The 23,802-nt window shown below is 40.1% G+C and overlaps 3 protein-coding genes across 4 annotated transcripts; 1 reads left to right on the forward strand and 2 right to left on the reverse strand.

Moving 5' to 3' along the window:
* Window positions 1-894: 894 nt before the first annotated feature.
* On the reverse strand, window positions 895-2,993 carry LOC121553767 (alpha-2A adrenergic receptor-like). Its single transcript, XM_041867145.1, has one exon. The coding sequence runs from the start codon at window positions 2,533-2,535 to the stop codon at window positions 1,300-1,302; it is 1,236 nt and encodes a 411-aa protein (XP_041723079.1). The 5' UTR covers window positions 2,536-2,993; the 3' UTR covers window positions 895-1,299.
* A 596-nt stretch (window positions 2,994-3,589) lies between these two features.
* On the forward strand, window positions 3,590-9,013 carry LOC121553769 (survival of motor neuron-related-splicing factor 30). Its single transcript, XM_041867149.1, has 6 exons — window positions 3,590-3,717; window positions 5,377-5,496; window positions 5,637-5,779; window positions 7,092-7,247; window positions 7,362-7,515; window positions 8,209-9,013. The coding sequence occupies exons 2-6, from the start codon at window positions 5,377-5,379 to the stop codon at window positions 8,344-8,346; spliced, it is 711 nt and encodes a 236-aa protein (XP_041723083.1). The 5' UTR covers window positions 3,590-3,717; the 3' UTR covers window positions 8,347-9,013.
* A 183-nt stretch (window positions 9,014-9,196) lies between these two features.
* Window positions 9,197-21,683, reverse strand: LOC121553768 (max-interacting protein 1). Of its 2 annotated transcripts, none has more exons than XM_041867146.2 (6): window positions 21,352-21,683; window positions 16,895-16,997; window positions 16,623-16,652; window positions 15,029-15,143; window positions 11,724-11,901; window positions 9,197-11,149 (listed from the first exon to the last, which is right to left on the reverse strand). In XM_041867146.2, exons 1-6 carry the CDS (start codon window positions 21,566-21,568, stop codon window positions 10,986-10,988), a joined length of 807 nt encoding a protein of 268 aa, XP_041723080.1. In that variant the 5' UTR covers window positions 21,569-21,683; the 3' UTR covers window positions 9,197-10,985. The 2 variants fall into 2 exon arrangements, with proteins under 2 accessions (XP_041723080.1, XP_041723082.1); XM_041867148.2 differs by lacking the exon at window positions 21,352-21,683 and adding an exon at window positions 17,689-17,941.
* Window positions 21,684-23,802: the final 2,119 nt, after the last annotated feature.

Below are 23,802 nucleotides of genomic sequence, written 5' to 3' on the forward strand. Positions count from 1 at the left end.
ATGAAACAAATACCAAAAGATAGTTTTTGGGTGAACTTTTCCTTTAATGTACTGATATGTTTTACTGAAAAAAGTGATAACCTTTTCGTCTTTTGTGTGCATCATGCCTATTTGCAGGCTGTGAGTGAAAGATCATATAAATAATATACTGTATTTAGTATGCACCATAAAATCAGTTGATTGTGGGTGGATTATTGGCATGGTGTTTCCTCTCGCTACTGATAAAGACAGAGAAAATCAAATTATACTGGTAGGGATGTCTGCAGTAGGATGATTCAGTCTGTCTTGCCCAGTGGGAAACCAGGGATCTCTTTCTGTTAGCTCCTCTGGGTCTGTGCCTCTGTGCAATATGGAACATGAAGGTTGAAACATTGTCCTTATTCAATAGGTAGAATACAATGAAAACTTTTAGAGGGTAGTGTTTTGAGTTATATAGTATTGGTTTTCTGGAACATTTACTTAATGTACAACAATCATACCCCTCAACCTCAATTGGTACCACAATGAATGTATACTGATAGAACTTACTGTAATATTCAGGGAATACTGTAATATTCAGGGAAGACATGTTTAAATATGTTTATTCATAATACATGCATATGCTCCCTGATATTATGCATGACAGAATTATAGCCTAGGTATTAACATTAAGCATTATGTTATGGGCAGCAGGTAGCCTAGTGGTTAGAGTGTTGGGCCAGTAAGTTAAATGTTGCTAGTTTGAATACCTGAGCCTACAGGGTGAAAAATATTTTGCTCCAGGGGCACCATACTACTATTGCTGACCCTGTAAAACAACACATTTCACTGCACCTATCCGCTGTATCTGACAATAAAAACATCATTTTTTAAATTTATTTTTATTAAGCAAGATCAATGGAGATATTTGCCAGCTCCCTCACAACATGCATTAATTAATAAACCACATTGCATTCATTAGTTTTAAAGTCAAATACATCTAAATGTATGTAGTGGGATTAAAGATTGTAATGAACTCAAAACTATTGTACATTGACACACACATAAAAACAGTAACAGATGCATTACAAAATTGATCACAATTTACTTGCAGTTTTTCCATTTACTTTAAGCACACCCCACTGGGCACAACCGTCAATTTAACATCTATTCAAAATTGGTTCATCGTAATTTCATTGAAATGACATGGAAACAACATTGATTCAACCAGTGTGTGCTCAGTGGGACAGAACTGAATGTGGAACAAGTCTTTCCCAATAGGTACATTTTCTTTCCATAAGACTCCAACAGGAAACAGTAGCTAGTCCAAAAAAAGCTTATTCATAGCCCTCGTCGATCCCTTTTGCAAAGGATATTTTTGAAAGACCTCCTGAAGTCATTGTTGAATATAGTGTATATGACTGGATTCAGTGAGCTATTGCAGTATCCGAACCAGAAGAAGAAATTGAACAATGTCTCAGGGACACAGCAAGAGTCACATATGGCGGTGAGTGTGTACGTGAAGAAGAAGGGGAACCAGCAGACAACAAACACTCCCATGACCACAGCCAGAACAAAGGTGAAGCGCTTCTCTCTGTTCTGCCTTCCTTTCCATCGGCTCACTTTCACACACTGCTGTGCATCATCACCTTTAGGAGATGGGTCTCCTGGTTTCACCTGACTCACTTTGGTATTTCCCTTGCTCCGTTTCATTTTGATGGAGCACTGGTTCTCATTCCCATCAGACGAGGAGCACTCTTCCTCCACATTTAGTCCATTGACCTCCTCGCCCTCCTCTACTCCACCTCTCCCTCTTTCTTTGTTCCCTCTCTCCAAAGGGTCCTGCTGAACTAAGCCATACTGACTTTTATCTGGATTATCGTTTTCCCTTCTCCTCTCACCCGGAGGGGCCCTGGTTCTCTTCTTGGCAACCTGGTAAATTCGAATGTACACCAGAATCATGATCACACAGGGGGCGAAGAATGAGGCGGTGCTGGAGAATATGATGTACCACTTCTCCTCATTGATCTTACATGTGGGACCCTCCTCTTTGGCCCCTTCCTTCTCCATTGAAATGAGAGGTGGGAATGATATAATGGCAGCCAGCACCCACACGAATAACACTATACATTTGATCCTGCGTGGTGTCCTTTTCGAGTTGTACTTAATGGCTTGAGTGACCGACCAGTATCTGTCCAGACTTATGGCACACAGATGTGTGATGGATGAGGTGCAGAACAGAACATCCAGGGCCAGGTAGATCTCACACCACACTTGACCAAAGTACCAATATCCCATCAGTTCATTAGCCAGAGAAAAGGGCATCACCAGAGTGGCCACTAGAATGTCTGCACATGCTAAGGACACCAAAAACAAGTTCTGAGGGGCTCTTAGGGCCCGGCTGGTGAACACAGTGATGACCACTAGGACATTGCCGAACACTGTGAGTAGAATAAGGATACCCACCAGTATTGTCAGAGGCACAGAAGTCTGCACAGTGTAAGGGAGCCTAGCAGGCAAAGTCCCGTTGCTGTTGGTCAAGTTATCACAACCCATAAGGATGAAGCGTGTGTCCATATAAGAAGAGTCCTTGTTCGAAGAGCCACAACTGATCCACTATTATGACACATTTGTTAATGAAGCATCCCATGATGAAGTAGCCTTCATTTTTTCCCACTGGGGAAAATAATGTCATATGAACAATCTAACATACAAATCATCTCAATGTTAGTTAGTTGATCACATTTTACATTTTAGTCATTTAGCAGACGCTCTTATCCAGAGCGACTTACAGTGAGTTCGTTTTTTTTTTCTTTCATTTCTTTCATCACAAAAGCAATAACCAGGTAAAAGAGAAAATACTCCTTAAACAGCTGTAGTTTTACTCCCTTTGTTTTCCAGCATCCAAAAACTCAGCTTTACCATTTACATATTCAGGAAAAAAAGTGGTCAATCGTTATCCTTCAAAAACGTCAAATGGCCCAACGTTGTGCACAGAATAACATCTGCGCAGGATGATATTTCTCTGCCCACTGAAACAGTAGTTGGTGAAACAGATCTTTATGTGGCAGGGGATGGGATTGCTGCTTTATATATGGTTTTGAGCCTCCGCTCCCTGGTCAGTATATTTCAGTGGGAATAATGGGCGGGGTCCAACTACTATCGCAGCTACAGATGAGTTTTATTGCCGCTTTCCAAACTGAACATTGACAAAAGATCTTGTCATTCCGAATATACATATATATTTTGTACTTTGTGACTACGTCTACTGTTTATTAATGAGCCAAATTAGATATTGATAAAAATGTTAATGACAGCAAATAGCCTAAGGTAACCGATGCAAATAGTAAATTATAGTTTAATAGACTAATTGGAGCGGGGGGGTTCAACTTTACATGGCATGGTGAAGACAACTTAATGGCTCTTATTCAAGAAGAATATTATAGAATAAGATTTACAGTCAGAGTTGACCTTTTACAGTTAATTCGTTAGTGAGTCGAATCAAAGACCAATTGTTCATTTAAGCACCATGGACAGAAATTATTGGGATAAAGCCCCATCTGCTGACAAAGCGCTATATGACACTTTAGGAGACTGTAGTATCGCGAGAAGAAGATGTTACATCAAGAATCGACATTTCCGGTAGAATTTGCTGAGGAGGAAAGGAACTGTTTTGTTGTTGTCTACGATTTATTAGAAACAATTTAAGTAAAATCTGAATATCCTGAGTATTTATTTAGTTTAAGCAAATACGGGAAGGTAAGATTATTAATTAACATTTAATCGTTTTGAAATCGTTTTTTTTTTCGTGGCAAAATGTTCATTGCTGCCAGCGGTCGCTGTGTTGTGATGATGGCCTAGCTACTATAACGTTAGCTATCTAGCGGTAGCTAACATTCTAGCTAGCGATGCCTATTTGAAATTAATTTGAAAGTCGATAGCTAGATTTGATACCTATCAGAGTATGGAAATAAATAGGTCGATAACTAACTAGTTACCTTAGAACCGAGTGTTGAACATGTGTTAACCTCCCCCTAACACCGAAATGTAACTAGCTAACGTTAGCTAAGCCTACTAGTTAGCTTTGTAGCTAGATAACTTAATTGGTATTTGTTGGTCGTCCAAATTTACCACCGCAACAAAGTCATTATGGCTAAAACCTCACAATCTCTCCTAAAAATCTGATTTTAAATCTAACCCTTATCCCCAACCATATCCCTTGATCATGACTCCGTGCCATTACATTACACTACACACAAGTGTCATTGACATTGGACAAAGCCGTCTTCTATAGGGGGAGGTTTGTTAAGAGCAGCCACGCTCGGTCTGAACATGAACACGCATAGCTTGCGATACTGTTTTGGAAGCATAAGGAGTATCTTTCATATCGGCGAGAAAGAAAAATAAAACGTTAAATTGATGCACACCTTTTATGGGTTTAGGGTTCCCACGCGGCCATATTTCCATGTTACAGCGCTTGTTTATGAAAACAGATGGAAGACGGAGTGGACTACGTGTGCTAATTGGCTATCTGCGTCTCCGAACACCTGTGTGTAAACGGGAGACAGATGCTACAATGGCGTTGTCAGCTTCAACTGTGTTAAAACGGTGTAGAGTAAATGTGTATTTTGTATTTGGAAAATACTTTTTTTGTGATATGAAAGTAGTGATTTCTGTTTCTAGACCTGTACTGTAATTGAGAATCGAATCCAGAGCCAAATGTCACTTTCACAGAACATGTAAGATCCTTAGACTAAGGAGTAAAGTTAACGTTAGGCTCCTTTAGTCCAATATTCAGTTCGCCTAACCCTAGGAAATATGACCATGTGGGAACCCTATAAAGGTGTATATAAATGTAACCTTTTGTATTTTAAAAATTATTTGTCATCGATATAAAAGATAAGGAACGGCTAGCCTACCCTAAAATTAAGACCAAAAAGCAAAAAAAAATGTTTTCATGAATCTTTACGATATAGCCCATTTTGACTTTGTGGCTGTGGTAACCAGTGACAATAGTATTTGTTGTTTTTGTGTAAGTAGCTAGCAACACTAACAAAGTAGTGTATTTATTGATTTTATTTGACACTTTAAAAACACAATACAACCACAAATGTGGATACAATGCATACTTTTTTTTATAGGATAACACAATTGTGGTCCTCTTAAAAAAAAAATCGACCATGTTACACATTCACAGCTAAAAGCTGAATTGTATATAACATCACCAAAAAGAATTAAACTATGCAAAGACCAAAATAATAACACATTTAAATAGTAGCCTTGCTCCGCCTTGCAAGTCTTTCCAATGCCTTGCCATCCTCGCTGAGTTGTTGGGCTATGTGTTTATTTGCTATTCTTACTTTGTTTCAAGTGTAATTTTACTCTGTTGTATCCCACCCTTTCATTGTCAATTATCAGATGTCAGAGGATTTGTTGAAACAGTTGGCCAGCTACAAAGCACAGTTACAACAAGTGGAAGCCGCCTTATCAACCGATCCTGAGAATGAAGACCTTCTCAAATTACAGAAAGACTTATCGGTAACTAGAAACATGCCATCAGTGTTAGCCATTAGATTTTTTGGTTTTTATGAGTTTCAGTATGTTTCTTAGTGTCTCTGTCTTCAAATGTGATTATTATCTAGGAACGAAATGACCTCAATGTTATGTATCCTTCACAGGAAGTCATAGACTTGACAAAAGACCTCCTGACATCGCAGCCCTCTGAAGGTACTGCTAGTGCCAACAGCTCCGATGCAGCCCCCCTGAAACACAGCTGGCGCGTTGGGGACAGATGTATGACTGTGTGGAGTCAGGATGGACAGTGAGTGTCACCAGAAGTTCCGCAGTCAATATTTAACCAACACTAAACAAAAATATAAACGCAACATGCAACAATTTCAAAGATTTTACTGAGTTACCGTTCATATAAGGAAATCAGTCAATTGAAATGAATTCATTAGTTCCTAATCTATGGATATCACATGACTGGGAATACAGATATGCATCTATTGGTCCCATATGCCTTCAAAAAAAGGTAGGGGCGTGGATCAGAACCGGTCAATATCTGGTGTGACCACCATTTGCCTCATGCAGCGTGACACATCTCCTTCGCATAGAATTGATCAGGCTGTTGACTGTGGCCTGTGGAATGTTGTCCCACTCTTCAATGGCTGTGTGAAGTTGCTGGATATTGGCGGGAACTGGAACACGCTGTCGTACACGTCGATCCAGAGCATCCCAAACATGCTCAATGGGTGACGTGTCTGGTGAATATGCAGGCCATGGAAGAACTGGGACATTTTCAGCTTCCAGGAATTGTGTACAGGTCCTAGCGACATAGGGCAGTGCATTATCATGCTGAAACATGAGGTGGTGGGGGCGGATGAATGGCACGACAATGGCCGTCACGGCATCTCTGTGCGTTCAAATTGCCATTGAAAAAATTAAATTGTGTTAGTTGTCTGTAGCTTATGCCTGCCCATACCATAACCCCACCGCCACCATGGGGCACTCCGTTCACAACGTTGACATCAGCAAACCGCTCGCCCACAGGATGCCATTAACGTGGTCTGCGGTTGTGAGGCCGGTTGGACGTACTGGCAAATTCTCTAAAACGACGGAGGCAGCTTATGGTAGAGAAATGAACATTCAATTCTCTGGCAACATTCCTGCACAGTCAGAATGCCAATTGCACGCTCCCTCAAAACTTTAGACATCTGTGGCATTGTGACAAAACTACACATTTTAGAGTGGCCTTTTATTGTTCCCGGCACAAAAAATGAAAGATGGGACCAACACTTTACATGTTGCATTTATAGTTTTGTTCAGTGTAAAATAATCAACTGATACATGACCAATTTTACAATGCTGCTAAGTGGGAAGGTCATCTTTGTTCATCTTGCTTGCACACTATGGTCTTGGCTTATCATTTGACCTACACTGTTGTAATTGATTTGTTCAATGAAGCAGTGATAGACATGACAAAGCTGTTGTGAGATATTTTTAATGAAGAGCCTAGGTCCTGAATAAGAACAATAACAGAAACACACAACTGTATTTCTTCACAATATTGTGTAGTAGGGCTTGAGTCTGTGGCTCGTACTCACCTGCTTACAGCCGTGATTCTTTGACAGGGTGTATGAGGCTGAGATTGAGGAGATAGACGGCGAGAACGGAACGGCGGCCATTACCTTCTTCGGCTACGGGAACGCAGAGGTGGTGCCACTGCAGAACCTCAAACCTGCTGAGGAGGGCAAGCATTCTGAGGAGGACGGGAAACCCAAGTCAAGGTAGGAGAGTCAACGCTTATGTTAAATATGTCCTGTGTAGTGTCAGGAGTTTTCCACGTTTCCATGATGCTGTTGCGAAAAGAATTATAACTTTGTGTGTGCGTGCCATGACAGGAAAGAGCAGATAGCAGACCAAAGGGAGTACAAGAAGAAGAAGGCCCAGAAGAAGGTGCTGAGGATGAAGGAGCTGGAACAGGAGCGAGAAGACCAGAAATCCAAGTGGCAAAGTTTCAACAACAAGGCCTACAACAAGAACAAGAAAGGACAGGTAACACATGTTCATCTACTTTACACACACATCTTAACACTAGAAAAGCCGGGCCCCGTCATTTTTGACCTCAACATTCTAACAGTCGAATAAATACATTTCATATATGCTATTGCAAAAAATAATCATTTGGTTGTGTTTATGAAAGTCTTGGGTAACATTTTAGAATCTGGAAAAAAAGGTTCTTCAAAAAATACAATAGCATTTTCATTAGTTTGTTACTGTAGGCTATACGTAAAAACTAAAACACACCAAAAACACCACAATTCAGTGTTAAATCCATCACAAAGAAATCAATCATTGTTTCATTTTGGTAGGTCTTAAGAAACATTATGACCCTAAGAAAATATATTTCAAAAGAACAGAATAGCATATTTTAAGGGGGGGTGAAGGGGGAGATTACATTTCCTCCCCAAACTGCTTATAACACGAAAACTCTGTTTGTGAAATAGAAATTCTAACAACGTCAGTGTGTTAAATAGACTTAGTTAGGAAAATGTAAGGATGGATGATTTAAAAAATGGTAAAGCTATTACAATTTGAATTTCATGTGAAGTCAAAATGACGGTCTCTGCGCTTCTAGCCTTAAACTAAGTAACATTTAATGTTTTTGGCACATTTTCAGCCATTGCTTTGTTGCAGGAGAGGTACCATCACAAATACTCTTACTGAGATTTCCGTTGTGTGTTGCAGGTGAAGAGGAGTATATTTGCATCGCCTGAGAGCGTAAACGGAAAGGTGGGTGTAGGAACATGTGGCATTGCAGACAAACCCATGACCACATATCACGACACATCCAAATATAACGTCAGGCATCTCATGCCACAGTGACCAAACATGTTCTCTTGGTGTTAAAGTATCCCATTGTATAGTAGGAGGATCAGTGCTTACCATTGTGTTTATATGGTTTAGATTACCCAAGTAAAGGAGCTTTGAAACTAATTGCTTACTCACCATTGGTTGGCTCATTGGAATATTGTTCTTACCGGTATGTCATATAGAACAGCAGAATTCTTAATAAAATAAATTACCCCTGTAATGAAGCAGCACAAATAAGTGTACTCAAGTGTTTAGATTGTGGTGAAATTAGTCTGGGTTGCTGTATCTTTCTGAATGCAACAAAGGCAAAAACTATAATATGTGCATGTTTCAATGTTACACATTTATTATAGCTTTTTCAGGGTGAACTGGACTATAACATTATAGACATTTTTACTTTTTACTCTTTAGTGGTAATACGACTATTTTTAAAGCATCTCAGTTTTGTACATTTACAGTAAAACAAATTGTCATTTTTGTTGAGGTAAGATGTTCCTCTCAGTTTGCCCTGAAATTCTGAATAAGTTTCCATATTGGTACTGAATGTTTAACAGTTCCTCCAGATGACAGTAATGTATTTTGTACCATCTTTGTTTCCATGATGTACATCAATGACCTTATGTCACTGCTGGCGATGTAAGCTTATTTTTTTCTCAATTAAAATCAGGGATGAGTTGTGTATTCGCCTATGTTTATTGTGATTTATTGCGAGATTGCGTCTGTCTGGTGCTAGCGCAGAAGTGTACAATCTGCAGAAGGAAATGTATTGCATAGAAAATACATGATTTCAGTCATGAATAGTGTATATTTAATTTCTTATAGCTTTGGACACACCAATAACAAATAACAACTGGACACTGTATAGGTACATGGGGTGGTAGAGGTTTATTGATCAAGTTTCAAGGGACCACTACCAGGAAACACACAAAATGGTAGCAGGGGACCAGCAACATGTTCTTTGTAAAAGTCACCTTTGATGGCTGATTTTAGCGCAGTGGTGTTAAGAGACACTTTCTTAGATCAAGTCTTTTTCATAGTGCATTTTACAAATTACCCAACACTGACATTGAATAAAGACTTGGAACTAAGAAACCTGTGCAAGAGTCAATTTAGCCATGTTAAGACACAGTTGGTGGTGATGATCTATTTAGTTGTACCACAAAAATATGGGTATGGTCATAAGATGACATTTCCAATTTGGTTAGTGGAATAGTCTTGCAGTGCAATAAGGGGAAAGTGTGATTTTTGTAGATCAATATTCAGAAAATACAGCGTCAGGGTTGTAACGTTGGAATGGAACATAAGTTACTAAGTAAAAATTCAAAACTCACATTAAATTCTGCCATGTGTTCATCAATACAAAGACATGAGCTCTCAAAACTGGTCAATCCAAAGCCCATGATGAAAAAATGGAAAGCTACATTCAATACACATGCGCCATTACTTTTGTTCCAAACATTATCTTAATATTGATTACTATTTGTAATTAATGAAGCTATTGAAGTTGCATACAAAACAAGCAAGTTCAATTTGGTGTTGGATGGACAAAATGTTGTGCCTAAAACAGCCAACTTAAAAGAGTTGACATAACTGGCAATAAGTTATTGCTTCAGAATTGTGCTTGGCCCTTGGGAAGTGCGGTATAGCTCATTATAGCTGCCTAATGTATACAAACAATATTTATTTAGAAATCTCACCGGGGATGAATGTCAATCATCTCACAACAGACCACTGGGTGATACATTTAGCGTGTCGTGTACCATTGCACTAGCTTTTGTCTGAGAACTTGTCAATGCTCAGTTCAAAACCACAACAGACTTACATAAAACCTGACTTTACAGTTGTCCAAACATCCAAATCATATTTTCCATTCATTTCATAATTCAAGTGTGACCAAGACACAGTACAGCATGATAAATATTGGGGAAATAAATACATTTCTCAATCATATTCAAATTAGGTAGGAATAACATTGGTGGCTTGTGAAAGACTTGGGGTATAACTGTGGGCTATGGATGCTGTGGGTACTGTATAAGAAAAACGGTTTAGATTGGAGATATAGAAGCCCTAGTAACTTGCTTGGTGATTGACAATAATTGTTTCTTCCCAGAGGGTCATCTGCTAGGGGTTTTCAAAGTGGGGGAAAAAGTTGCCCTTGTCACTGGTGAGCTTCTGGCTGGCTTTATGCGGTTTTTGTGCTGGTTTTAGGAGGAGACGGGTAACAGACTAGGTGCCGTCGCCCACATCAGTGTCAAGATTTTACAGTTGAGGTAAGATCTGTCCTTTCAAACTGTAGGTGGGGATTAGCTTTTAGCTGGTTCTTTGTTTAGACTGCAGGTGGTTGATTTTAAGATTCTTAAGATGAGAGGTCCAGTTTTAGACTTCAGGAGGAGTTTAACTAGTTTATCAGAAGAAAGGACCAGTTGACTGCAGGTGCTTGAGATTTAGGCTGGTTCTTAGGAGGTGAGTCCAGATTTAGACTGCATGAGGAGTTGAACTTCAGGCTGGTTCGTAGTAGAGGACCAGTTATAGACTGCAGGTGGAGTTTTAGACTGGTTCTTAGAAGCCCAGTTTAGACTGCAGGTGTGGATGAGGAACTGCAGGTGTGGATGAGGAACTGCAGGTGTGGATGAGGAGCTTCAGGATGGTTCTTAGGAGGAAAAGGCCAGTTTTAGACTGCATGTGGAGTAGCCCTCGTCGCTGGCCAGGCTCTGCCGACTGTTGTGGTCATCCAAGTCACTGCAGCCACTCGTGCTGATACTGTCCAACTCTCCATGGGAGAACTCAGTGCTTTCCACGTCAACCTCGATCTCTTCTACAGAAATTGGAGTGAGGAAAATATTTAATAATGATCCTCCCACACTTATTAGTAATCAGCTAAATGTATTGAATGACAACTAATGCTACATTCGAGACTAACACATGTACATTCCATTGAGTGGTTTGAAATGGAACTGAACTAAACCGTCTCTTAGTATAATATAACACTGCCACTGTCAGCCGAAATACAGTGAGCTCCAAAAGTATTGGGACAGTGACTGTTTTGTTTTGGCACTGTACTCCAGTGACTGAGGTTAAAGTGCAGACTGTCAGCATTAATTTTAGGGTATTTACATCCATATCGGGTGAGCTGTTTAGAAATTACAACACTTTGTACATAGTACCCCCATTATTGGGGACCAAAAGTATTGGTACAAATTCACCTGTGTGTATTAAAGTAGTAAAAAGTTAAGTATTTGGTCCCATATTCATGGCACACAATGACTACATCAAGCTTGTGACTACAAATGTGTTGGATGCATTTGCTGTTTGTTTTGGTTATGTTTCAGATTATTCTGTGCCTTCTATCTCTATGGGACTAACTAAGCTCTGTGGAATGGTTGGCTCACCTTGGTCCGAGTCAGAGTGTTCGGAGGCCAAAGGGGAACCTACGCTGTCCATACGGACCCTGTCCCTCTCGCCGCCTACAGGGGTCTGCAGGTGGGCCAGCTGCCTCTGCAGGTGCCTCTGCTCTCGCTCCAGGCTTTCCAGCTGGTGCTGACTCCTCCGGTCCATGTCCTCTAGTTTCTACAAACATACAGAGAGGAGAAAGAGTTAATCAACCTAATGTGTGGATAACCCTTAGTATTTTATGAATAATAATAGCATATAAATGGCGTAGGCTAAAGAGCAGCTATTTATACAATTTCCTCAGACATCTGCATATACAATGACACAGCCCTCTATCTCACAGTACACCCATTCACATATTGTATTCCTGGACAAATTATGAAATCTTAAACAGCTGCCATTTACAAACATATTTTAAATCGAATAATGTTTTTATTTTCATTTTACTCTACTCTTGCAACAACACATTCTGCCCATTCAAGATTGAGTTACAAACTGTGTGTTGTGTTCTTCTGAGCCTGAATAATCATATGTGAATTCATCATTCGCTAAAAATACCAACAGATCCAAACGGCTGTAGTGGCAAAGTAATTCCTGACATTTTTGTATGATGGCCAATTGTAGACCTGGATTTGCTGCTTGGAGGAAAACAAAGGAAACAGCTGTGTTGGTTAAGGCTGAACATACAAGCCACACTTCCTTTCACTTTGTATTTTAATTCTGAAATACAGCAATGTGCCAAACATTTCTCAGATCAATTAGAAAGGCTTTTTCAGAGTTCACAAGAGGGAGACAAATAGGTTCTCCAGACTCAGGGCAGGTTGCAGGCATAAGTATTCGGAAGGTATTCAGACCCGTTGACTTTTTACACATTCTGTTATGTTACAGCCTTATTCTAAAATTAATAGTTTTTGTTACTCATCAATCTACTCACAATACCTCATAATGACAACGCAAAAACAGGTTTTTAGAAATAATATCACATTATGAAAAAATAAAAAATAAGGTATAAGGATAAGAGCGTCTGCTAAATGACTAAAATGTAAAATGTTAACATAAGTAGTCAGACCACTTACTCAGTTCTTTGTTGAAGCACCTTTTGCTGCGATTACAGCCTCGAGTCTTCTTGGGTATGACACTACAAGCTTGGCACACCTGTATTTGGGGTTTCTCCCATTCTTCTCTGCAGATCGTCTCAAGCTCTGTCAGGTTGGATGGGGAGCGTCACTGTACAGCTATTTTCAGGTCTCTCCAGAGATGTTCGATCGGGTTCAAGTCCGGGCTCTGGCTGGCCACTCAAGGACATTCAGAGACTTGTCCCGAAGCCACTCCTGCGTTGTCTTGGCTGTGTGTGTGCTTAGGGTCGTTGTCCTGTTGGAAGGTGAACCTTCGCCCCAGTCTGAGGTCCTGAGCGCTCTGGAGCAAGTTTTCATCAAGGATCTCTCTGTACTTTGCTCTGTTCATATTTCCCTCGATCCTGGCTAGTCTCCCAGTCCCTGCTGCTGAAAAATATCCTCACAGCATGATGCTGCCACCACCATGCTTCACCGTAGGGATGGTGCCAGGTTTCCTCCAGACATGACACTTGGCATTCAGGCGAAAGAGTTCAATCTTGGTTTCATCAGACCAGAGAATCTTGTTATTCATGGTCTAAAAGTCTTTAGGTGCCTTTTGGCAAACTCCAAGCGGGCTGTCATGTGCCTTTTACTGAGGAGTGGCTTCCGTCTGGCCACTCTACCATTAAGGCCTGATTAGTGGAGTGCTGCATAGATGGTTGTCCTTATGGAAGGTTCTCCCATCTCCACAGAGGAACTCTGGAGCTCTGTCAGAGTGACCATCAGGTTCTTGGTCACCTCCCTGACCAGGGCCCTTCTCCCCCAATTGCTCAGTTTGGCCAGGAGGCCAGCTCTACGAAGAGTCTTGGTGGTTCCAAACTTCTTCCATTTAGGAGTGATAGAGGCCACTGTGTTCTTGGGGACCTTCAATGCTGCAGAATATTTTGGTACCCTTCCCCAGACCTGTGCCTCGACACAATCCTGTCTCGGAGCTCTATGGACAATTCCTTTGACCTCATTACTTGGTTTTTGCTCTGACATGCACTGTCAACAGTGGGACCTTTATATAGACAGGTGTGCCTTTCCAAATCATGTCCAATCAATTGAATTTACCACAGGTGGACTCCAATCAAGTTGTAGAAACAAATCTCAAGGATGATCAATGGAAACAGGATGCACCTGAGCTCAATTTCGAGTCTCATAGCAAATGGTCTGAATAGTTATGTAAATAAGGTATTTCTGTTTTTGCTCAAATGTCTAAAAACCTGTTTTCGCTTTGTCATTATGGGGTATTGTGTGTAGATTGATGAGGATTTTTATTTATTTAATTAATTTTAGAATAAAGCTGTAATGTAAAAAATTGTGGAACAAGGCAAGGGGTCTGAATACTTTCCAAATGCACTGTATATATATATATTTAGGAACTCTGTTGGGGTCTGAAATTACTATTGAGAGTAAGAATAGTAAAATACACCAGGTGCAATTTTGAAATTTGGTTGTACATCAGCAGTTTTTCTCTTGTTACAGTAGGCTATGTCAGTCACTGACAGTCACTCAATTAGGCATGTCAGCTAACAACTTTTAGATTGGTAGTTAGTCTAGCCAGCTATCTATCATGGCCGAATACCGACCGGGCATGCAGGGCACGTGCCCAGGAGCCCTGACCTCCAGGGGGCCCCCATTGATTTTGTTAGTCATTCTCACTCAAATATCATATGGCATATCATATATCATATGGCATAAGTCATTACAGAATATTTAGAATTGCTGTAAAACTGCAAAAATGTCCCATAGTAAAATGACTAGAATTGCATGTCATTTTGTATAAAATTGCAAAGTTTTCACACTGCCCCATTGCAAAATGTGTACAATTGCAGGTGATTAACTTTAAAACGTACATTTTTCTCTCGCTGGAGCTGGCCCTGTCCAGACTACAACTAGATAAAATAGGGGGAAAACCTTTCTAACCAATCATGTTTGATCAATCAGTTAGACCCATTAAAGGTATATCCCCATTTTCGTTGGATTTGCTTGAGTCAGGCCCAGAAGTGTGTAGTCAGGAGTAGCAAGTGATTTGCAGGCTGAGAAAGTAGATCACATTGTGTTTGTGTGCTGCAGTGCTATGGCAAGTCATGGGAGCACACAGCTTCTCTATCCATAGGCTAGGGGCTTCAATTTAACCATTCACCAGATCCCATGACACCATGGTCCCCATGACACCACCATTGTGGCATTGTTGACTACCATACCTTAATGTGACCCTTGGCCTTGTTAAGCAACCCCAGGGTAGTGTGCCGACTGCAGTCTGGTCCCAGTGGGATCAACATCTTTAACCTCTCCAAACACAGGCGGAGATGTGCTCGTCTGAGAGGGGGAAGAAACAATAGAGGACTAATCTTTAGTGAAACCAATAATAGGAACAGTCTCTCTACATCCAGATGCAATTCCTAGAGTTGAGTGACATGATTGATTTTCTACATAAATAAATTCCTTGATGAGGCCCTATTCCCATCCCCTCCACATCCATGGATGAATAAATTAATATTTTTGGACAAATTAGACATTGAGCTGGTTATTAGTAATGACATTAACTACAAAAGCAGACCCTTTATATGTTTTTCCCATGTTGTTGGATAGACAGGCTAATCCATTACTTAGATGGAATACATAGTCTGTGCCCAGAGCTATGAACTGACAGGCAGACAGACAATCTCGTTTTAAGGCCAGGTCTTTTCAACATAAGAACTGAACATCCTAGTGTCTCGATTTGGAAGGGCATTGTCCTTACGATCAAATGTATTGAAATGTAGGTAAAGTGGGGATGTCAACTCCTGTCTCGCTAATGATGACCAACCCTTTGTAGTTCAAAGAGTCCATTTGAGATCACGTTTTTATCATCCAGATGCCTGGCCCTTCGCTCTTCTGTGATCTACAATGATTCCCACACTGGCTGCTCTCTACAGATTAGCACTTGTCACTGTATTTTGGGAACCGTGCCCTGACGTGCTTCTCATTGGAAACAAAGATCAGGTCCTGTGCGATAAGCTGATTTTCAATGCACAGAAATGCTTAGTTTACGTGGAGGGAGGCACACTGTCTAAAACAAGCAGTTCCAGTTCCAACTGTGGAAACCTATGGTTGTCTTCCAAAAACCTGTACTGGACTACACGCCCTAATTTGTCTTGCAAAACAGACATCTTTATTCAATGCATTATGCTACCACCAGGATGCTAGCATGCTAATGACCAGCACTGTACAAACAAGCTTGAAATTGTGAAGGTGTTGATAAAATAAGTGTTGTTTGAAGTCCAGCCGTGAAATAATAAATAATAAATAAGCCAGTATTACAATTAAAAATTGTGGGTCAATATATTTAGCATAGCACCAGGATATGCAAAATAAAAGCAGCCTCCAGAGTATTTTGGATTTTCAGCTTGAAGTTCCATTTTGAAAAGACAGCTTGCTCTAGAGATAAAGTCCCTAGAAATAGCTATTTGCCACATTACTTACATCAAACCATGTATCGGTCTACACAGTTGAATGATTTTGTGGATATGATGTTTAATATGCACCAGGACACATTATGCACCATAAGATATATTAGGCTTATATCTCTTTGACTAATTCCTTTTCTTGTAACTCAAGTGTTTTACCCCATGGTACACAGTTGCGTGAGCAAATCACAGTTGGTTGGGGAACGGAGTAGAGAAGAAAATGGTACATTAATGCAAATTCAGTACTTACAGAGATCTTCAATTGATCAATAATAACCATTAACTGTCAATGGAAATACTCGCAATGGCCTCTAACACAGAATGACAGTCACAACCCCTTCTGACTCACCTGTTTTTTTCCAGCTCATTATGTGCGGACCTGGATGTAAAACAAAATGGACAGGTTATAGACATAAATCAAAAGACAATATATGTTAGCAAGAGAGACAAAAAAAAACTGGTTTGATAGTTTCTGTCTAGTTGCACTGGTTTTCTTCCACATTTGACTGATGTTGGAGCCAATTCCAATAATGAAGGGATAAAATAAATGTTATCATGTAACTGTAACAACATGGGTATTTGTAATAACAGTTATAAATAATTATGACAAGATTAATTTACCTGTTGTGAATATTGTCGATTTTCTTATTCTTGAATTTCCGTTGTCTCTGATGATGCGTGCTCTGAGTTGCAGGGTATGTTGAGGCATATCCATGTTCACATTCTGGTGATGAAATATACACTAAGTATACAAAACATTAAGAACACCTGCTCTTTCCATGACCCATTATGGATGTCACTTGTTAAACCCACTTTAGTCAGTGTAGATGAAGGGGAGGAGACAGGTTAAAGAAGGATTTTTAAGCCTTGAGACAACTGCGACATGGACTGTGTATGTGTGCAATTCAGAGGTTGAATGGGCAAGACAAAAGATTGATGTGCCTTTGAACGGGGTATGGTAGTAGGTGCCAGGCACACCGGTTTGTGTCTAGAACTGAAACGCTGCTGGGTTTTTCACGCTCAACAGTTTCCCGTGTGTATTAAGAATAGTCCACCACCCAAAGGACATTCAGCCAACTCGACACAACTGTGGAAAGCATTGGAGTCAACATGGGCCAGCATCCCTGTGGAACACTTTCGACACCTTGTAGAGTCCATGCCCTGACGAATTGAGGCTGTTCTGAGGGCTGGGGGGTGGGAGGTGGGGTCAACTCAATATTAGGAAGGTGTACCTAATGTTTGGTATACTCAGTGTATTTATGTAACACATTATAAATTCTGTCATTTCTGTCAGACAAATACTTTTTGATATTACTTACTTTCACGGTAGTGTTTTGTTCTGTAACATTTGTGACATCAAGCTATAGCTTAAAGTCCCAAGACAACAGGGAATGCATAGACAACATGTCACATACCCCACTCCCTCCTCTCTAGATATGCTGCAGCTTTCAATAATTTTTTTATGTGGCAAACTGTAGTCATATACTGTTGATTATTGTAATATATTAAATATATATATATATGCCTATAGCTTGACCCAACACTGTCGTTTACCTTCTCAACAGCTGACATGAGAAGAGTTTTTAAAGCCACCCGCAATGCATTTTGGGATAGATTCCATCAAGGTTATTTTGTTTGGGTAGCAACCAATGATTTATACAGTGCCTTGCAAAAGTATTCAGCCCCCTTGGCGTTTTTCCTATTTTGTTGCATTACAACCTGTAATTAAATGGATTTTTATTTGGATTTCATGTAATGGACATACACAAAATAGTCCAAATTGGTGAAGTGAAAGAAATAACTTGTTTCAAAAAAGTATACAAAATAAATAACGGAAAAGTGGTGCGTGCATATGTATTCACCCCCTTTGCTATGAAGCCCCTAAATAAGATCTGGTACAACCAATTACCTTCAGAAGTCACATAATTAGTTAAATAAAGTCCACCTGTGTGCAATCTAAGTGTCACATGATCTCAGTATATATACACCTGTTCTGAAAGGCCCCAGAGTCTGCAACACCACTAAGCAAGGGGCACCACAAAGCAAGCGGCACCATGAAGACAAAGGAGCTCTCCAAACAGGTCACGGACAAAGTTGTGGAGAAGTACAGATCAGGGTTGGGTTATAAAAAAATTATCAGACTTGAAGGAATGATGGATAGCGCTAAATACAGGGAAATTCTTGAAGGAAACCTGTTTCAGTCTTCCAGAGATTTGAGACTGGTACGGAGGTTCACCTTCCAGCAGGACAATGACCCTAAGCATACTGCTAAAGCAACACTTGAGTGGTTTAAGGGGAAACATTTAAATGTCTTGGAATGCCTAGTCAAAGCCCAAACCTCAATCCAATTGAGAATCTGTGGTATGACTTAAAGATTGCTGTACACCAGTGGAACCCATCCAACTTGAAGGAGCTGGAGCAGTTTTGCCTTGAAGAATGGGCAAAAATCCCAGTGGCTAGATGTGCCAAGCTTATAGAGACATACCCCAAGAGACTTGCAGCTGTAATTGCTGCAAAAGGTGGCTCTACAAAGTAATGACTTTGGGGGGGTGAATAGTTATGCACGCTCAAGTTCTGTTTTTCTGTCTTATTTCTTGTTTGTTTCACAATAAAACATATTTAGCATCTTCAAGGTGGTATGCATGTTGTGTAAATCAAATGATACAAACCCCCCAAAAAATCCCTTTTAGTTCCAGGTTGTAAGGCAACAAAATAGGAAAAATGCCAAGTGGGTTGAATACTTTCGCAAGCAACTGTATATACACACTAGATAACTAAAAGGGGGCGCTGTCTTGAAGCCACTGTTCCTCCATCTTGGCACTCCCCCACCATTGGGGAGAGGCTACACGCCTGGTGCCCAAATTGATGACGTATTGTATGTCACGCAGCTGAGAGTCGAGTGTGGAGACGAATGGATTTGGTTCAGGCAGTCGTTCTGATGGCCCTTCCCAGGCCCAGCTAGTTTATACTGGCTAGCTGGCAATAGCAACATGGAGCTAGTTGAACTTGGTAATCTGGATTTGGTCACTATCTCTAATTTGTTCCATTCCACTTGATTTTATTTCGAGTAGAATAGCAGCCTACACGAGAAATTATTTGTAATATTGGTTGTTACCATCTGGATGTCACTGTGATGCAGGGGAGAGTTTGCGCTGAAAGCCGGCAAGACAACACGGGACACAGGGTCCTTTGCTCCCGCTTGCCGCAGTAAGGAGAGGGAAGCAGCTAGATAGTGCAGCCAATATCAGGCCAAGGTGACAACTAAAGAAGATTTATTGTAATGATTTTCACTGAAAATGTACAAAGTTATGGCATTAACATCTAACATTTCTGTATAATAATAATAATAATCACTCTGGTAAAAACGGAATGATTCTGAACACTGTCCTAACTTTGGCAGACAAGTTAAACATTCTAGCTGAAGTTCCTAGCCACAAGCATAAACTAGCTAGATGGGAGGGCTCATCAGGACAACTGAGTGAACCGAATCTGTTCATCTCCACTCATCAAACGTCATCAGTTTGGGTCCCAGGCATGTCAGCATAGCCTAAACATATTTTGGAAGCTATAGAAATGCATTTATTAATGTCTACATTCGTTTTTGACACATTTATTATACTACAGACACCTTTAATCATACTTCTAAATTATCTTATGTGAGCTAAACATAAAGTATAATTATTTGAGATAACTAATGTTACTGTCCCCACTACAACAACAAAGAATACTTAAATACATGTAATTTTGTCCTTGAAACGTTTAAATGAAATACTGTAGAATTCCATTAATTCCTATGGAGGCCTGCTCCTACTGGGGAGTTCCAATATGGCCGACTTGTGGCTTCAAAGACTCCATTGCAAATACATAGCATTGTCAGCAATCCAGGGTTTATATACATCACTGGCAGCAACCTAGTGTTCGTGCTACAAAGCACGTAGGCCTAAACATTTACATTTTAGTCATTTAGCAGAGGCTCTTATCCATAGCGACTTACAGTTAGTGAGTGCATACATTTTTCATAAATCTATATTTTGTACATGGTTTATTGAAAAATACCAACGAACTATTTCTTCAAGACATAGGCCTATTCATTAATTAAGTAATGATGTAATATCACATCGTAGGCTATTACAGTATGCATTAAGATGCATTTTGAAGACTAAAGTGTCCATAAGCCTACAAATCCCAGAGACACTTTTCAAATCGGAATGCGACGTCAAAGTTAAACCTGTGTTTGATTGGATATCTGCAATGACTCGCTAGATGGGAACATGTGTTAAGTCCAATCAAAACGGTACATTTTGCTCCATGTGGCTAGAGAGGAAGCGCAACTGACAGGAATAAATACATTATAGGGCTGGAATTATAGGGTTTCTCTATTCAGCTTCTGCACAATATGCAGAGTTCTCTCAAACAAAATTAACATTTGTTAAGGGTTGATTTGCCAGTTGGCTTTGGTCTGAGATAAACAGGCCGCCTAGGAATGATTTGCTTTTCTTCGGCCTGCAGGCATCCACAGACAAAAGTTTAAGGAAACCCTATGCGAAATGTTGAGTAGGCTAGGTTTAAAAAATAAGGTGAGTGAGAATTTGATAAATTGACTAGCCAATTATGTAGCCTAAATATTTTAATAAGTAATTCGGCGTGCTCAAAGGAAGACAGTCTATTTTACGCACACAGGCATGCCTTCATGGATACCATTAAGCTGTTTAGTTTAGACTGTCTCTAAGGAAAGGAATTCATGGTCATAGACAAGTCTCATCCAATTGGAAAATGCGCACTTTAATAGCCATTTAAATACTGCTACCGTTCATGGAAAATGCCATAGCGGGTGAGACCATAATTCGATGTCACGGGTTTGTTTTTGACCATGTATTGTTATTTGTAGGCTATATGCTCTCGCATTCATTTAAACCAATTTGCATTGGCATAATAGGTTTAAATATTATTCACAAATTGCCTCATGATTACGGTTGCCTCTCGTTTAGGCGTCTTTTGTCGCCATTTCGGTCCATTGCATTGTTGTCTGCCTTGGCGAGTCTGCGTCTGAAATCACCAGAATAGACTACATTACTTACTTCCGTTGTTCTTTTCATTGTTCTCAATGTAATTTGCTGCATCCAGCAACACCTGAACGTTTTTCATAAAAGTGTTGATTTGCTCCATTGCGGAACATTCGGAGTATATGACGTCGTTAATAGAATAACCAGACATCTCGCTAAAATCCTGTTGGTCCATGGACTCATTCGACTCCAAAACGACCTCGTTGGATTTCAACTCGCTCTGCTGTCTCATATATTAAACTATTTTATTTTATGACAACTGCCAGAGAGACTGAAGGTCCTCTTGTCCAGAATGTGTAATGTGCAGAGAGAGAGACTGAAATGAACTGGAGTAGATGAAATTGTGCAGTCCTTGAGCCACTTGCCCTACCTACTTGGTGGTTAATCCCTCCCACCAACGCATGCGTCGCATTCAGCATTGTCAAGTGTATGTAAGCGTCATCATCAACATATTGTTGGAAAGTAACATTAATACATGTAGCCTACACTACCAGTCAAAAGTTTGGACACATCTACTCATTCAAGGGTTTTTCTTTATTTTTACTATTTTTTTTAGATTGTAGAATAATAGTGAAGACATCATAACTATGAAATAACACATATGGAATCATGTAGTAACCAACAAAGTGTTAAACAAATCAAAATATATTTTATATTTCAGATTCTTCAAATAGCCACCCTTTGCCTTGATGACAGCTTTGCACATTCTTGGCATTCTCTCAACCAGCTTCATGAGATAGTCACCTGGAATGCATTTCAATTAACAGGTGTGCCTTGTTAAAAGTGAATTTGTGGAATTTCTTTCCTTCTTAATGCGTTTGAGCCAATCAGTTGTGTTGTGACAAGGTAGGGGTGGTATACAGAAGATAGCCCTATTTGGTAAAAGACCAAGTCCATATTATGGCAAGAACAGCTCAAATAAGCGAAGAGAAACAACAGTCCATCATTACTTTAAGACATGAAGGTCAGTCAATACGGAACATTTCAAGAACTTTGAAAGTTTCTTCAGGTGGAGTCGCAAAAAACATCAAGCGCTATGATGAAACTGGCTCTCATGAGGACCACCATAGGAATGGAAGACCCAGAGTTACCTCTGCTGCAGAGGATATGTTTTTTAGAGTTACCAGCCTCAGAAATTGCAGCCCAAATAAATGCTTCACAGAGTTCAAGTAACAGACACATCTCAACATCAACTGTTCAGAGGAGACTATGTGAATCAGGCCTTCATGGTCGACTTGCTGCAAAGAAACCCTACTAAAGGACACCAAAAAAAAGAAGAGACTTGCTTGGGCCAAGAAACATGAGCAATGGACATTAGACCGGTGGAAATTTGTCCTTTGGTCTGTAGTCCAAATTGGAGATTTTTGGTTCCAACCGCCGTGTCTTTGTGAGACGCTGTGTGGGTGAACGGATGATTTCTGCATGTGTATTTCCCACCGTAAAGCATGGAGGAGGAGGTGTAATGGTGTGAGGGTGCTGTGTAAGGGCTATTTTACCAAGAAGGAGAGTGATTTAGCGCTGCATCATCTGACATGGCCTCCACAATCCCCCGACCTCAACCCAATTGAGATGGTTTGGGTAGAGTCGGACGGCAGAGTGAAGGAAAAGCAGCCAACAAGTGCTCAGCATATGTGGGAACTCCTTCAAGACTGTTGTAAAAGCATTCCAGGTGAAGCTGGTTGAGAGAATGCCAAGAGTGTGCAAAGCTGTCATCAAGGCATTTGAAGAATCTCAAATATAACATATATATTTTGATTTGTTTAACACTTTTTTGGTTACTACATGATTCCATATGTGTTATTTCATAGTTTTGATATCTTCACTATTATTCTACAATGTAGAAAATAGTAAAAATAAAGAAAACCCTTGAATGAGTAGGTGTGTCCAAACTTTTGACTGGTACTGGATGTAGTCTTAACAGCACTACATCAGTATGCACAATACAGATAAACCCGATGAACAATTACAACTCCCTGAAATGGACTGAATAATATACGTTTTGCTCAAGTGATCACTCCACCTTCATGATACAAATAGTTCACATAATTTGTAACGCATTATTTCATGGTTTTAGACTGGTTCAAATAATTGCTCTACTTGTCTTGTATATTGTTACTGTGATAATATAATAATATAATATGCCATTTAGCAGACGCTTTTATCCAAAGCGACTTACAGTCATGTGTGCATACATTTTTACATATGGGTGGTCCAGGGGATCGAACCCACTACCCTGGCGTTACAAGCGCCGTGCTCTACCAGCTGAGCTACAGAGAACCACATAATAACTAGCATCTGTATCAAAGCACTAACTAAGTTATGAGGTAAAAACAAATGAGGCTGGATGGCAATTTGATGTTATCAGTTCAAAAATATATATATCAACGGTGTGACCAAGGACAGAGGAAATTAACCTACTGGAAATGTCTTCCTCTACCTATCACATCAAGTCCTCACATAAAGTGC

Source organism: Coregonus clupeaformis, chromosome 37, assembly GCF_020615455.1.
Source record: "Coregonus clupeaformis isolate EN_2021a chromosome 37, ASM2061545v1, whole genome shotgun sequence".
Taxonomy (NCBI): Eukaryota; Metazoa; Chordata; class Actinopteri; order Salmoniformes; family Salmonidae; genus Coregonus; species Coregonus clupeaformis.